The 16463-nt window shown below is 44.3% G+C and overlaps 1 protein-coding gene across 4 annotated transcripts; it reads left to right on the top strand.

Annotated features, from left to right (window-relative positions):
- The first annotated feature begins 1498 nt into the window (after positions 1–1498).
- nfx1 (nuclear transcription factor, X-box binding 1) lies at positions 1499–11842 on the top strand. 4 transcript variants are annotated; one of them, XM_034560236.1, is made up of 23 exons: positions 1499–1759; positions 2367–3284; positions 3663–3824; positions 4175–4252; positions 4439–4544; positions 4904–4975; positions 5111–5250; positions 5395–5494; positions 5592–5809; positions 6288–6385; positions 6480–6510; positions 6619–6701; positions 7150–7258; positions 7482–7601; positions 7672–7751; positions 7871–8101; positions 8563–8636; positions 8731–8832; positions 9196–9333; positions 9472–9538; positions 10993–11138; positions 11231–11335; positions 11434–11842. In XM_034560236.1, exons 1-23 carry the CDS (start codon positions 1741–1743, stop codon positions 11507–11509), a joined length of 3273 nt encoding a protein of 1090 aa, XP_034416127.1. In that variant the 5' UTR covers positions 1499–1740; the 3' UTR covers positions 11510–11842. The 4 variants fall into 4 exon arrangements, with proteins under 4 accessions (XP_034416127.1, XP_034416128.1, XP_034416126.1 ...); XM_034560237.1 differs by having other exon boundaries at positions 1516–1759; positions 6622–6701; XM_034560235.1 differs by having other exon boundaries at positions 1516–1759; positions 5592–5827; positions 6622–6701.
- Positions 11843–16463: the final 4621 nt, after the last annotated feature.

Raw genomic sequence — 16463 nt, 5'->3', positions numbered from 1 at the left:
CCAGCAGTCCCACATGTTGCATGTTCTATTATATTGTTGTTGTTTTTTTTGTTTTTTTACATATAGCTTCCAGCTTTTGTCACATTGTGTTAATATTGCCCAGGAGGCAGTGGTTAAATTGCAAGTGTTTTCAAACTTGAGTGAACCATGACTCCACAAAGTAGTGACGGATGCAACGCCTTTTATAGTAATAAGGATAAGGCATGGCTTTATGCTGCATGTGTAGGCTGAGAGGTACTTGTATTACTATTGTATTGTAGCAATTGTACTACGATTAAGTTAATTAATTTGGAGTTAAAAAACTAAATTTCAACAAAAAGCAGAACGCTGTCGTCATGATGTGGTCTTACTATTTTATTTTGAAAACACATTTTGTTACTATTGGTGGCAACTTGACGCGGCTCTCTCCCACCCACTTGGGTTGACGGGGCCGAGATGTCACTCTGCGCATGCGTGATCTAGAATCTGTGACTGCCAGAGCCCCGCACCACTGTGGGCCTGCTTACAGCAGAAAACAACGATATACGGGGGGTGTGGGGGGCATAATGTTTCGTTTGTTTGAATTGAAGCGACAGCTAGAAGCATATTTATAGTCCTGAGGGTCATCAGAAGAATATGAGCCTATCTAAATATCATGAGTTGGCCCGAGTTGCCTTAAAAAGCACCAACACTCAACGTAAAGCTTCTTTTAATTTGCGTAATGAATCCCTGTGAGCGGATACTGGTGGTCATTACATTCATCTGGCCAGGCTGATGAAACTGAACGGTTGGTTTTAGTGAGTTTGCACTGGTGTCCCCTGCTGTCAGATGAGTTTATTTAAATGTAGTTCAGCTGACTGAACTTTCAGTTTTAAAATTTCAGTTTATTTAATGTCATTATCCCCAAGGGAAGCAAGTTTGCATCCAGACCGCCACAAATAAAACATATGTCCTACACATGTACTACAATATGTGCATGTACAATACACACAATGTAGTAAAATATACTACGTACTTCAACTGCTGTGTGTCATAATATCTGCACAATCTTAGAAATATTGAGCCTCAATCTCAAAACAGGAGTCGTGATTTATCCTATAACCAGTTACTTATGTTGTTCATCTCAAAGATATACATCTTATAAAATCATATTACGTGCACTCAACGAGCAGCCTGGTAACAGTAGTTTTTAACTACCTACATTTTAAACAGTTATCATAAAAAACGTAAAAACATGCAAAACTATGAAGTACTTTCCAATATTTTGAGACTGTCACCCACATAAACCACCTTATTCCCTTTTGTCGTAACCCAAACATGGAGCGCCACCTTGTGGCCGTACACTAACATTATTTTCTGGCTAATTTATTTTATGCCTTTTCCTCGCAAATTATTAATAACTAATAAATATTAAAACATTAAGCTTGAAACTATTGTATTACAACCAAAATGCTATCAAATTTCTGTTAAATTAAAATTACATTAGTTTAATTCAGTTTCCTGTTTCCTTTCTAGAAATACTGACCGGAAGTTCCGGTTTTGCTGTAGCTAGCTTAACATAGCTTGTGTTAGCTTTAAGCTAGTGTTGATGAAGTAAGTTGAAGGGAGGAGGAGATTGTTGCTGCTTTCTTTTTGAGGGAGTTCGTCTCAGTTTTAACAACCAGAGCACGGTTGGAAAAGTGGCTATTGTTGCCGGGTACCTGGACACGGTTGTCATCCAACTTGTGGCGCGCGAGAAGCAATAACCAGAGTTCAAACTGAATGGCTGAGGGCTCCTCAGGTAATTAACATGCTATCGAAATAACTTGTCCATACAGCGGAACAAACAAGCTCCTACTGCCAGATTTAACGCGCTTTCTAACGTCACACACTCTTTATTTGGTAAATAAGATGATTTAGTTGCACAGCTGACCTTAGCTGACGTGTTCGGCTAACATTAGCGAGCTGAATGCTGATTTGTATTTAACGTTAGAGTTATCTGACATGATGTCATGTGACACTTGACTTTGGAAGCCGACGTTGCACCCGACCTCGGAGCCTATGACATTATTGGTGATTGTTAGCTTAGTTAAGTACTTTTAGTGTGGTATAACTGCTGGCTACATAAACCCCGTATGGGTTCTAGGTTAATTGAGTAGGTAACCTGAAGTGAAGACGTTATTTTGTTTATTTTTTGTGTGTCATACTATATTATGTAAGTTCTGAGTCATTATTCTGGGCTCTGGTAGCGATTGGTTGGTTGTAGGCTGATTTTAAAGACACAGTAATCGACCGGTAAATCATCGATGAAAATGACTGAGTCATTGTTTTCGCTGTCGCTGCATTTGGTTGAGATTATCAAACGCAACGCTTCAGGCTTTTAACATCGTAACTTTTTCTGTCTGCAGACCCACCTGACCTCAATCCAGATGGGGCGTCGCATCAAAAAACATATCAGCACAAATCCAGACGAGGCAGGTCCAGATACAACAACGACCGAAACCTGAATAGTTATGATCCTCCGCAACAATATGGACACTTCCAACAGGGCTTTAAACCCCCATTTAGTCACAGTAATTCAGATTATGCATTGCATCAGCATCCTCCCTACCAGGGCGAGGATGGAGCCGGACGGCGAGGGAGAGGTCGAGGGAGGAAAGAAGGAAATCGAGGTGTAAATGGCTACAGTAGCCAAAGACCTGGAGGTGACTTTGGCCCATATAGTGCTAACGACAGAGGTGCTGGGGGTTTTCATTCTAGGCCACATCCCATGGATGATGGACCTGATAGACCCAGCTGGCGAAGAGAAGATGCAGGCAGGAATCTTGAACAAACCAATGACGACCTGGACACTGGGGCTAAAAAAAACAGGAAATTTAACCAGGAGCAGAGGACAGGACAACCAACTGAAAAGGTTACTCGCTTAAAAGAAAACAACACTGCAGTAGATGGCCAGAGGTCAAACAACATCAAAAGAGACAACTCCACTTCAGACATCAGGGAAAGAAGTCAGAGGAGCAGGACGGGTCCAGACTCCCAACATGATGATCATCAGAGGAAACACACTGAGGTAAAACGACGCCAAGGGCCAATTAAACCACCCAAGTTACCATCTCAAGAGGAAACGCGCTCAGAGAGGAGGCCTAGTGTCCAAGATGACTCTGGCTATGGCAGATCATTTCAGGAGCCTGCCTGTAATGCTGGACGTGGCTCCGGAAGATACACACCCCTTCAGGCAAGAGGAGGGAGTAGAACACATCATCAGAACCACAGGCCAGGCCAGAGGAACTGGGACAAGATGCCAGAGAGCAAGGAGACGCAGACAGGTTGGACTATAACTCCTGGAAACTCACAGTAGACATTTCCCATCATTTGGCGTTATCCAAAAGGGAATTTGTGTGGAAGCTTTACATATATGACACATTAAGTAGCTTCCAAGTTATGCAAAACAAATGTAACACTTTTTGCTTGTATTAGCTCCTTATTAAGTGAAACGTATAGTTTACATTTTAGAGGATTTGTGCATCCTGCTATACTCAATATCCTGTAATTAAGCATAACATATTTTGATAGTATTCTGTGGTTTGAACAGGGCTCGTCAGCACATCACTGTTCTCTGATGGAGCTTCCTGTTCTTGAGGTTAAAGAAGTTGGTAGTCTAAATCGATCTTATCTCCTGAACCTCTAAACTCTTCCCTCCACAGGGTGTCTGATTGAGCAGCTGTCTGAGGAGAAGTATGAGTGCATGGTTTGCTGTGACGTCATCCGGTGCATGTCCCCAGTGTGGAGCTGCCTGAGCTGCTTCCACGTCTTCCACCTGAACTGCATCAAGAAGTGGGCTCGATCCCCGGCCTCTCAGGCAGACGGTACAACCCTTAAAATACATCTGGACGTTTACTATCCAGTTTAAGCAGCACCGACTGACACTCCCCTCAGTATGGTTGTCTCTGTGAGGCTACAGAGTAACAGGCCCTCAGCATAATCCACTGTAATGCATGACACTGTTGTGGGGATGGACAATACCTTGACGCTGTGGCCCGTGAACAAAAGAACAACAAAACACAGCTCCCAGGCTTTGAAGTTAACTGCTGCATCAACAATATATTGTATTGTATTGCAGTTTTGAGGCCAGTGGAAATATATGTTGTTCTCATTATGGAAGATTTATATAAAAAAAATATATATATTTATACAAAACCAAATGCTTTTTTTTCAGAATCAGCTGAAGGTTGGCGTTGTCCGGCGTGCCAGAATGTTGCACTGAAACAACCGACCTCCTACACCTGCTTCTGTGGTGAGTGACCGTTTCATTCATGCAATTAAATACATTTCATGAATAGTAATTTATTAGTTGTCCGGTTAGATAATTGAATGTCTATTTTGTTCTCTTTTCTCCCCCCATTTATAGCTTATTAAGTTCTTTCACTGAAAGGGAGAAAAACAAAGTCATCACTATTAATATTCCACATTTGATTGGCAGGTAAAGTGACAAACCCAGAGTGGCAGCGCACTGAGATTCCCCACAGCTGTGGTGACATGTGTGGGAAGAAAAGAAGCGGAGCGGACTGCAAGCACCCCTGTAACATGTGAGCCATGAACATCACAGGATGACAGTGTTTGATGATGTTTTCAGGGAAATAATGAGTCGGGCCTGGACAGACAGTATTATTAGTAGTTGTTGTGTTATTAATCAATCCCAAGTTGCAAAGATCATCATTATTATTAGATGAAATCCTAAAGTGTATAATTGTATCGTAGCTGGAAATCTAACTCCACCAATGATACAACAAGAAGGACAATTTTTGTGTTTAAAAAGCTGTTACGATGAAGTATAGTTTTTAAATGTATTTATTAGTTTTTGCATGATTATTTTAATTGTACAGTCTGTATTTAATTCTCCTGAAGAGTATTTTTTGTTAACAGTATTTTCTGTGTCTCCCTTCAGCTTATGTCACCCTGGTCCTTGTCCACAATGTCCTGCCTTCATAACAAGATCCTGTATCTGTGGGAAGACCAGGTCCGCTCCACTTGACTCATATCTGCGCCTCCCTATCTGTGTATCTTTGGACATTGTGTATTGATGTGTTTCCCCAAAGCCTCCTTTTATCTGTGTTTTTGACTCCGTGGTATTGATGGAACTATATCTTTGCAGTCAGCCAATGCGCTGTGGCCAGGGCGCGGTGCTCCGGTGCAGCACGGTGTGCGGTGCCTTACTCAACTGTGCTAAACACAGCTGCACCCAGATGTGCCACAGTGGGGCATGTCAACCTTGCCAGCTGCAGGTTCAGCAGGGTAAGTCGCACGTTGCCCGCTCCATAAGCACGTTGCCCGTTCTGAACGACGCAAGTTCGTCTTTCTTTTTGTCTTTTTGATTTTGATGACCTTTTGTCTTAAAAGCAGCTTATTGGCAGTTTCTCCTGTTTTTCTTTTCTTTAGTGTGCTACTGTGGCGTTACCACTCGGGAAGCCCTGTGCGGCACAGATAAAGACGGATTTGATGGTTCAGGACATTTCACCTGTCAAAAACTATGTGGGAAGTAAGTCTGACCGCGATGCACTGAGGAAGTCCGCCCAGCGTTGGTTTCGGTTCGACCGTTCCAAAACCCCTCCTCACGCTCACTCTGCTCCAATCAGGATGCTTAACTGCGAAGCTCACCGGTGCCAGCTGGAGTGCCACCGCGGCCCGTGCCAACCGTGCCCACGCTCCCCGAGCCTGGTGAAGATGTGTCCCTGCAGGCAGACGCCACTGACCAAACTCCTGGAGCTGGGTTACTCTGAGCGCCGATTCTGCTCTGATGCCATCCCCTCCTGTGGGAAGACCTGCAACCAACCCCTGGCCTGTGGCTCCAGCGGTAAGGGAGGCGGACAAAGTGCGTGTTCCTCAAAGGGTGGCTTCTGCCTGTCGACGTGCCTCAGACGCTCCCAATAGAGCTGGAATCATTTCTCATTACATAGTGAAAGAGGTTAATGGTGGGAACTGAAGCTACCTTCAGACGAGATCTGAAACTGACCAGGTATCGGATTGGAAAACTTTAAAGTAGCAATATTTCTGTCAGTTCCTTCTAATTAAAACCATCTTGTTTAGTTAGTTTAATAAAAAGGACATGTTAATGAGATGATTTTGAATGTTATGGATCTAACCTTTTCAGTTTTTCCTTCTGAATTCAACCGAGCATTTAAAATGTTTAAAGTGTGTTATTTCGCTTGTATATCCCAATGTTGTTGTTTTTCCTTCATCATTTTCCACCATTGTATTTTTGTGTGTTCAGACAGGATGTGCGTTATGTTGAGCTTGCGCGCATTGTTCTTAAATAACTTTGTTTCTTTCAGACACCATCCACCTGTGTGACAAGCTGTGCCACGAGGGCAGCTGTGGCCCCTGCTCCCTGACCTCCACTATCAGATGTAGATGTGGCTCCAAGACCAAGGCAGGCTGAACCTTTGTCACCTGTGTCTGTCATTAGTTATGCTTTTATTTATGATATCAAAGAACTTACAAATAATCCTTTGCCTTTTTTTTAGGAGGTCCCATGTGTGACGATCCAAAAAGAAGGTGAGATTTAAACGGATGAAGATGATAAATCTACATTCAGACGATAAATGTGAGCTCACCGTCTGCGTACACTGCCCGCGATTTCACTTCTGACTCTTTCTCTTCCAGAAGAGCTCGTCTTCACTTGTGAGAAGCGCTGCAACAAGAAACGCTCCTGCGGCCGACACAAGTGCGGCGAGCTGTGTTGTGTGGTGAGTATTCAGTGACTCTATACTTTAAACTTTCTAAACTCCACATTGAATTTATCAAAATTGATGTTGAAAATGGCAAAAGAGCTGCGGCGATGCTGGTGTTGTTAAAAAAAATGTTATATTGCTGAACATGTGGCAAAACAACGTTGGTGCTTTATTTTCATCATAAGACAAATACATACTTAACTATAATACAGTACTTTAGTAAAACTGTACAGCGTCGTAAAGTCCAATGCTATTTAGAAGTTTGCCAAAAATGTTAGTCTTACAATCATCCCCTTTTTTTATGCGACTGTTTCATGCAAGCCAGACACAGATGACGCACACAAACATCTATTTCAACTTGCAGCACACAAGCACACGTCTGATAAAAGTGTTTCATATAATTAATCAAAATGTCAAATGTGGTTATTGGGTGTGACTGGTTTCTGTCTGTCCATTCCTCCAGAATGTGGAGCACAAGTGCCCCCTGATCTGCGGCTACAAGCTCAACTGTGGCCTCCACCGCTGCCAGGATTCTTGTCACCGTGGAAACTGTGAGCCCTGCTGGCAGTCCAGTGAGTCCTGCAGGATTTTTCTCTTCTTTTTTTTTGCGGTCCAACAGCACTGTATTTATGAGCCAATTCTCAGACGTACCACATCCTTCCATTTGAAAAAAAACACACACATTTGACATTGTTGCATAAGTTTGTAGTTTTTTTTTTTGGTGGTGTTTTGTCTGGCATTAATGTGCCATGATGTATGTCTAATGTGGCGTCCTACGATTCCTTCGTTCTGCAGGTTTTGATGAGCTGGCGTGTCACTGCGGGCTCACTGTCTTGTACCCGCCAATCCCCTGTGGCACGAAGCCCCCAGAGTGCAAAAACATGTGCACAAGAAGACACGAGTGCGACCACCCAGGTGAGATTTTTTTAAAAAAGAGCAAACGTTGAACTGTAAATGAGAATCCTAACATTTATCTGTCATTTAGTGTTTCACAACTGCCATAGTGAAGACAAGTGTCCGCCTTGCACATACCTCACTCAGAAATGGTGCATGGGAAAGCACGAGGTAACGTCCCCCTGAGCTGCATGGCTCCTTTTTATTGATATATATTATTTATTTATTTATTTATTTATTTATTTTATTCCTGTGATTTTAAAGTGGCTCTCTTTTCTTCGGGCCCACAGCAACGCAGCAACATCCCGTGTCATCTGCAAGACATTTCCTGTGGCCTGACGTGTAATAAAACGCTGCCGTGCGAGATGCACCGCTGCAGACGGATCTGCCACCGGAGCGAGTGTCTGGGGGGGGGCAGCTGCCAGCAGCCGTGCGCGCTGCCGCGTCCAGACTGTGGCCACCCGTGCTGCGCTCCCTGTCATAAGGGCAGCAGCTGCCCACGCACCACCTGCACAGCCAAGGTACAACACACCGCCACTGGGAGCAGCTGGACTCCCCGGTAGCGGTAATGTGGGTCGCTTGTGCAGATTGTCCTTTGGGTTCATGGGGATTTGAGGTGTGTGTTCACACCAAGTGTCTCCAAAATAATAAATTGTTTCCCTGATGGAAAAATAGGTTTATGTTGACGAAAGTCAAATCTCCTCATTTTTGAAGGTTGTGTTCCACAGTGCAGCTGCGTCTTCTGATGAAAATCTGCTCCATTAGTGTGCCACTGTCATAAATAGTTAACTTGGATGAAGTTAGAACATTTCAGTGGCAGTCCTCCAAACTCAAAAAGCTCCACAAACAATGAGATCTTTCACAGCTGCAGGAATTCCTCTCGCGAAGCGGCGTAAAAACTTTCAAAAAGCCTTTTGCACCAGACCGAAAGTCCATCGCACGTCAACCACTGCTGGTGGAGTCTAATTCTGGTTTTTCACAGGTCGCTCTCCAATGCGAGTGCGGTCGAAGAAAGGAAACGGTGGCCTGCACCGAGGCAGCCACTTCATATCAGAGGTCAGTCAAAACGGCTTCTGCGTTTCAGCCGGCTTTCTTTTTGAATTTTGAATCTGAAGTGGTGGAAACGTGCCTCCAATCCTCTGTGCTGCAGGTACACGGCCATCGCCATGGCGAGTAAACTGTCCGACATGCAGCTCGGCGAGTCGATGGACATCGGCCCGTTCCTCACGAAGAAGGAGCTGAAGCAGACCAGGTAGAGGGGTTCTCCGCAGGGTGTTGACGTGTTTGAGGAAACGGGGCATGTTTCTCTGCAGTGATTTCACTGCAGCTGGGAGGCGTGGCCCGATGCGGTTTCTTTTTTAATCAATAATAAAACATAATTTAAATATTCCCCTGCATAGAAATTGATTTCCTGTTTACTATGAGGGATTACTTTTTATTTGTATTTTTTTTTTTTTTGCATTAATATTTAAATCAATCAAATCAACAGCCGCTCAGGAATACGTGATCATATGCATCATTTTAAACAAACGACGAGTGGAACGGCATCCGACTCTCAGATTTGATTTGAACTCTGCCTGCATGTTTGTTGAGCTGATCCCGTTTGTTTTCTCAGGCTGGAATGTGATCAAGAATGCGCTACCTTGGAGAGAAACCGGCGTTTGGCGGAGGCGTTGGAGATAGACTTATCCTCTGACCCCTTCAACGCCCGCTCTACTTCTGTATACAGCGACAGCCTCAAAGAGGACGCCAGGTCGGACTTCAATGCTTTTTTTTACCACATTTCTTACCGGCCATAAATCGTTTCATCTTTATTTGTGCGGTTTGTTACCAGGGTCAGAAAAAGTTCTTCTGTTCCTCCTCCTCTCTTTTTAAAATTTTTTTTTTTTAGAAAAGACCTGAAATTCGTCACCGAGGTAGAAGAGGAGATCAAGAATCTCGTTGAGCTTGCTAATAAGGTAAGAGGACATGAGGACTCCCTTTTTGCCACGATGGTGACGACAGTTATGATGACCTCTTGTGCGCCCTCTGGTGGTCGTGTTGGGTGTACCCCGCTCTCTCTCGTTCCTGAACATTGCCAACCGTAACTTCTGTCCTTAACATGTCAATACCGAAGCATCTGCTGATGATTTTATCATTTACGCAACGACAATTGACACTTAGTTGTCCCCAAGGAAATTAATTTCATGTCTGTTCGCATCCAACACTCTGAGGAAGAGTGAGAATCGGCCGCAGCAACATCAAGTGAAGCAAAACACGAGTCTCAATGAACTCCTAACACAACAGAGTGCACAAACAGACAAACTGTTTATGGGACCACAGACCTGAGGTCAGCAGTTTTGTATGCAGCTGTTTAAATGGATCTACTGCACCATCCTCTGCGTAAACTTCTCATTAACGCAATCAAGAAATACAGCTGTTAAAATAATTTTTCAAGCCAAAGTTAATGTCCGATCTCAGCCCACAAGTTGCATCATTTTTTTAAATTTTATTTTATACGTTATATTTTCTGACCTTGTTGTATATTCAGCTATTTGGGAGCTCGGTCCATTCTCAGTAGACGTTCAAGGTCGGACCCAGCTGTGGTTGCTTGTAGATTTCTGACAGGACGGCGAAGCCTCTTTTTAGGAACAATCCAGATCAAATTATTAGGTGCCTCTATGGGGCAGTCAGAAAAATAGACTCCATGCTCCCTTTTTCTTTTGTCTTTGTTGGATGCGTTGAGCCTCACAGGCTGTCAAGGTCACTGCTGCTTTGCTTTCGTTGCTAAATGTATAAATGTATTGTTTATGACCAGCTGAATCTCCTTTTGGAACGATGAATCACGGGGCGAAGCTTCTTCTGCCTCCGTCTCTGCTTATGAAAGATGTTATCGCATCTGCACTTGGCCTTCTTGTGTGGGCTTATACGTTCCTGGAGGAGAGGCTGTTATTTTAGTTCTCTGTCAAAAATGTTGCCGTGATACTTTTCTAACCAGCTTGTGGCAGAGGAAGTGGGTCTGTTTTATGCCAGTTGTCGGGTTTTTTTTCTCCCAAACTCTCCATTTCGTTTAGTAGACGTCAGGTCGACATACGTTACAGAAAACAGGAGACGCATTCACGACGAGCCTAAAAATATGTGGACACCCGCACATTGCACCAATACCACGGGAATTAATCTGCTGCTAACAGCCTCCACTTCTCTGCGAAGGCTTGAGGGATTTGTTACCATTCAGCCACAAGAGCATTAGTCCGATTTTGTGTTGCAGAAATTTTTTTCCTACTTTCCTATCCTGGTAATTATCTCGCACACACTTTATTTGAGGTTAGATTTGAGATGTATTTGAGCGCTAGAAGCACCAAACTCCACTGGAAGCGGATCAGCGGCTCTTTGAAATGCAGTTCTAGTCTAAATGCGGTTGTGATGTTTGCAGGGAAAACAGCCGAGGAGGAGCCACTGTTTCCCTCCGATGAACAGAGAACACCGCAAGATCATCCACGAGCTGGCCGAGGTTTACACCGTGGAGAGCGTGAGCTACGACAGCGAGCCCAAACGCAACGTGGTCATCACAGCCCAAAAGTAAGGCTTTATTCAAACGGTAACTATGAAATGAATACTAAATAAAAGTGTTGGCCGTGTATTTAAAGAGTGCGTTCTGCTTGTTTGGCCAGGGGGAAGTCGGCCTGTCCAAACTCAACCCTGACGTCCCTGATTGAGAGAGAGACTTTTGCGAGGGCCCCTCCTCCCATCGCTCACATCAAACAGCACAGCAGCAAGTAAGTCTTCCTCCTTGGCCCGTTATATTATATTATATGTTATATTAATGATGTTACTGTCTGCTTATGACTCATTTTGCTCTTGATTCTCCTCCCAGGGCCGTCAGTGGAGGCACCTGGTCGAAGATGGTTAAGGAAGAGCCCGTGATAGATTATTTTGATGTCCAAGACTAAAATGAGGCCCACAAAAAAACAAAAAAGAAGAAGAAACCTCAGGATCTACTCGCAAACATCAGTCGACATCTGCCAAAACGCCTGAATCACCTTATTTCATTTCTGTCCATCAGATATCAGTAAGAATTAAATGTGGCTTCATAATTAAATACTTACGTTTGGGAACACCCACTTAGTTAATGGAGGAGGAGGAGATTAATTCAGATATTAATTGAGCTTTGCACGGATCATTTTGAACCCCCCCTCCCCGAGTGTTTTCTTTGCCTCCTTTGTATGCAACCGGTCCCTCATTGGACCCAACTTAATAAAAAGTCAATTATTTCCTTATTTAAAGGACGCAGTTGTTGATATGAATTTAATGCCTCTGCTTCGATATTAAATCGCTCATAAAATCCGCTCAACAGTTCTTCAGATTGAGGCTCTCGAGCCGGAAAACATTTTCGGCAGACGGATCCCTTTTGTTCTTCCTGCTGGTGTGGAGCCAAGGCCTCGGTCTTAATGCTCTGGTGATTGGGTTTGTGGGTGGCAGTGGCAGTGGGAGTGGGAGTGGGCTGCACTGCGGTAAGGAGGCTTTGTTCGGAACACGGCTGTGACCCAGATATCGTTGCTGCACTTCTCTGCAAACTCTCTTCCTCTGTAAAACCTCAAGGAATTTATAGGTGAGGTCAGTTTCATAGCTTCTGGACGTGAGCGGGGGGGAACCACGTCCTCCTTCAAGGGCGAATGAACTGGCAGGATGTTGGTCAGCTTGATGGTTTTGAACCTGTTCAGTCTGCAGCCTGAGAGGGTAAAAAGAGTTGAGACTCTGAGATCTGAAGGCTGACCGGAGACCCTCAGTTTTATCTTTTATTGAGCCGTTAGCGACGGGCCACCACACAGACGGTCCCTCAGCGTTTGTGTGTGTTTGGCTGTCTTCAAGAGACTTAATATAAAGGCAACGAGGAGAGGCCGTTCTTTCCCTTTTGTATGTCTTCTGGGCCATTGTTATGCAAGAACATGAGGCTACGTTCACCTGGAAGCGATGTTTGAGTTGCACGGCCTAAATTAAAAGATTTCAAGTCTCTTTTATTTATAGAGCCCATTATCCCTCAAGGGGCTTTTACAATCTGTAGAGTGTAAAACAACCCGTTGTCCGTGGAGCCTTGATTTGGGAAACTCCCCAAAAATAACTTCAACAGGAGAACAGCAGTACATATATTCTGCATGCCGTGAAAGGAAAGCAATAAAGGATGTTTCTCGTATAATGCCTCTTATTTCAGAGAACAATAGTCTTTATATAAATGTAATCTTGATAATACTTCCATGCTTATTCATATACATGTTCTGAAGCAGTCCTGCGTTTCCAAATGTAATATTCTCCTTTAGATACTCTCTAACGAGACATTACATAAAAGATTAACTAATACCCAATCGATCATTTTGTAATGCTTTTTAGATCCGTTATAACATATCAATAGGAGCAGAATGTGGGTTGCCAGGTTGTAAAATCCCTTTGGCTGGCGATCATCCTTTAAATGAGGTAATAATGAACAATCAAGAATACTTTTTTTTAATTCAAGTTTATTGACACAATAATTTGACTCCCATCAGCACTCAAATATACAAATATATGCAAACTTAAAGATGTATGTAGCTTGAAAAACAAATAATATACTATAATGCTTTTCAATATTTGGTAATCAACTAATACACGATTCAATGCACCCAAGAGGATTTCTATTCTCACAATCTGTTGACCAAATGTCCTTAATATTGTCGTATAACTGCTCTATAGAGCCGTTACATTGCAGTTACTTGCAAACCCTCCATAAAGGGTGCTTTGTGGGGAAGTGCCACAGTCCATGTGGTTAGGGAGCTGAAGATGCTGCTGTGAACAGGTTGTATTCACAACACCGCGATGAGAATAAAGGGTGTCTTTGTTCCTACAGCGCACATTATAATAATAACCCGGAGTCACCATGTCACACTCCTCTTTGTTAAAGCCGGCATCGGACATGTGTACCATCATAAATAAAAGAACAGAAACCCCGGTCCTGAGGATCATTTGATGACGCTCCCTGCCAACTGGTAATGTTTCATTATATCGACTCTCCAGCAGAGACCGCGCCTGCGCTCCTGCTCCCTTCCGAACGAGGCTTCACCAATCCCGGCTCTGGCTCCATCCCCGGCTCGGCGTCCCACAGGCCAGTGCTAATAAGTCTCCTAGCCGTCCAGTAATGGGGAAGTGATCTCGGAGAGAGAGAGTGAGAGAGAGTGAGAGACGCCGCTGTCTTAACGAGCCGTGAGGAAGTTGAGGAGTGACGGGAAGCTCCGCGCCGCGCTGGACCGGACACCTCCACGGAGAGACACATCCGACAGTTCCTGTTGTTGAGTAGCCTACAAAAAAAAAAAAAAAAAAAAAAGAGAGAAAAAAGAGAAAGAGCGCATAGTGATGGAGAGAAAGGTATGGATGCTACCATTTGTTTATTCCACATCACTTTGCATCGCCGCGTCGCTCAGTGGCCTCATCCACCATTTCAAACTATTCCGTTATCTATTTTTTTTTCTTCTTTATTCCTGCAGGCGCGTCGCCGGCCGGATTAGTGCGCGCCGGAGTTATTTTTATTATTTATTTTGTGTCTCTCTCTCGTCTAGCTGTAATTTACTGTGCATCTATCAACAAAAAAAAACAGGATTATTTTCACAGCTCACGGTTTATTTAGGATTATTCCGGTGTACAGCTGCGTGGTGCACATTGTATTAGAGAATATTGATGTGGTTTTGGGGGGGGGGGGGTGTATTATAGGGGACTGTGAGGCTACTGTCTGCATCATCACACACAGCACACTGTATAGTTGCAGCACCTCACCCCTCCACCTCCCAACCTCCCACCCCTCCCCGTTTTTTCCAGCCGACGCAGACACACACCAGCGCGGCTTGTTAACCTTGTCTGGTGTGGGAAACAGACACTTGAGGAGTAATAGACGGGATGCACGGTGAAGAGAGAGAGAGAGAGAGAGAGAGGATCAGCCTCCTCGCCTCTTTACGCAATCGCCTTTAATTCATTCGGCTAATTCTTCTTCTCTTTCTCCCCCCCCCCCCCCCCCCCCCCCACCCCCCCCCCCCCCCCCCCCCCCCCCCCCCCCCCCCCCCCCCCCCCCCCCCCCCCCCCCCCCCCCCCCCATCTCTTTCCCTCCATCCCCTCCCTCCCTCCCCTCCTCGATTCAGGCGCCTCTCACAATGATCTAATGGTGCTTCACGTTAGTGCCCCCTCAAGTGTGCATGTGTGCTTTGGATCTCGCAGGGAAAGTTTTCTGCCGTCACCCCAGCAGCAGGAGAGGAATTTGGGGGTGTTCGTTTGAGGCCAGATCTAGTTGTGCTGATCCAGAGGGGAACAAAATGTAGTTTGTTATTTTTAATATCGCCAGCTGTGAGCTGGAACTACATCTGCTTTATGGAGCCTTAAAGTCCACGCAGAGAAGCCACTAACCTCTAATAAAAGTACATGTCGACATTTTTGGGTACAGTTTTTGCAGAGGGTTCATATAATCTGTGTATTAAGAGTTGAGCTGGCCTAGTTAGCATTTTGAGCTAACCTCTAGCTAAATCTCACAAACATGTCATATCTCAATACACAACCCATATTCAGTGTACACAACACGTTATGATGCTGTGTGTTGACATGCTGGATTATGAATCGGTCAATGCACGCGGCCAACTGCTGCTCCCAGTCTGTAGGCGAAGCTAAGCTAACCGGCTGCTAGCTGTAGCTTCACATTTAGCATACGGATCAATCTTCTTTACTAACTTTGAGGCGAGAAAGGAAAACTGTATTTATTTATTGTTTGTTGTTTTATTTACTGTATTTATTACACAAGGGGAAACGTTTGTTCTTGTGCTTATATTATCATGTCATTATTCTTGCTCAGTAAAACTCAAGGCTTAAAGAGGATGCTGAAAACTTTCAGACGAGGCCTTGGTCCTCGTAAAAGGTTGTGCAAATGTGTTGTTGCTGAATTCTGTGCACATTTTAAAAGCTTTCTCAGATTTCACGATCTCTCTCTCTCCCTCTCTCTATCTCTATCTTTCCTGCTCCGGTTTCACTGTTGAGTTATGGAGGACTTGGTGACTCAGCTGCTTTCTGATTTTAAAGAGCTCCATCACATGCACTTTGGGTTTGATGCTCTATGTGAAAACAAGAAAACACAGACGATAGCATTTGGGTGCAATTAGCCAGCACGGAATACTGCATCGCCCCTTTCATGTCCACGACAGTGCTGCTTTGTGCTTGTTTTCCATATCCCTGCCTCTATTCAAAGGCCTTTTTACCAGATAGAATATACATTGAGATTTCCCTGAACTGGCCTCTTCTTCCTCTTCTCTCTGCTCGGTTTTGCGTCGTCTGTACTGGAGGCGTTTGAGCTGCTCTGCACTTGTTTTGTGATTGGCTTTTTTCTTTTTCTTCTTTTTTCTTTTTTTAAAGTAAGTCTATGCTGTAGAGAGTGCTTGAACCCTTTCAGCGTTACAGGCTCACTCTTTATGAAAAACAGGATTAAAATATCTTAATTAATATCCTCGGTCTTCGCTGCTGGCACAGAGTTTCCCTTCGGTATAAAGGAAGGAGGAGAGCGGCCACATCAGTATGCAAGGTGCCGTCACGGCTCCAGAGGTCTCACGGAGGATCAGAGGATCAGCTCCTTTTACAGTCTGCAGAATGCTTGACCTGGCTTTTTAAGGAAAGCTGCACAGGACCCCCCCTCTCCTCCTCCTCCCTCCTCCTTTCTCTCTCACACACACACACACACACACACACACACACACACACACACACACACACACACACACACACACACACACACACACACATACACACACACACCCCAGTCACTGCTCAGTCATGTTTGAAATTGAGTTTGGGCGACTAATCAAGGTCAATCTATGTTTCGCTGTGTGTTTTTAAGTTGCAGAGTTTTTT

This window comes from Cyclopterus lumpus, chromosome 20 (genome assembly GCF_009769545.1).
Source record: "Cyclopterus lumpus isolate fCycLum1 chromosome 20, fCycLum1.pri, whole genome shotgun sequence".
In the NCBI taxonomy this organism is placed as follows: Eukaryota; Metazoa; Chordata; class Actinopteri; order Perciformes; family Cyclopteridae; genus Cyclopterus; species Cyclopterus lumpus.
Note: the sequence above shows the minus strand (reverse complement) of the source record. Positions and strands in the feature narration are given on the sequence as shown.

Coding starts and splice junctions, on each gene's coding strand:
- nfx1 (XM_034560234.1), top strand. Junction 4,545..4,903: donor TGCAAGCACCCCTGTAACAT/GTGAGCCATGAA, acceptor GTCTCCCTTCAG/CTTATGTCACCCTGGTCCTT. Junction 7,752..7,870: donor GGTGCATGGGAAAGCACGAG/GTAACGTCCCCC, acceptor TCGGGCCCACAG/CAACGCAGCAACATCCCGTG.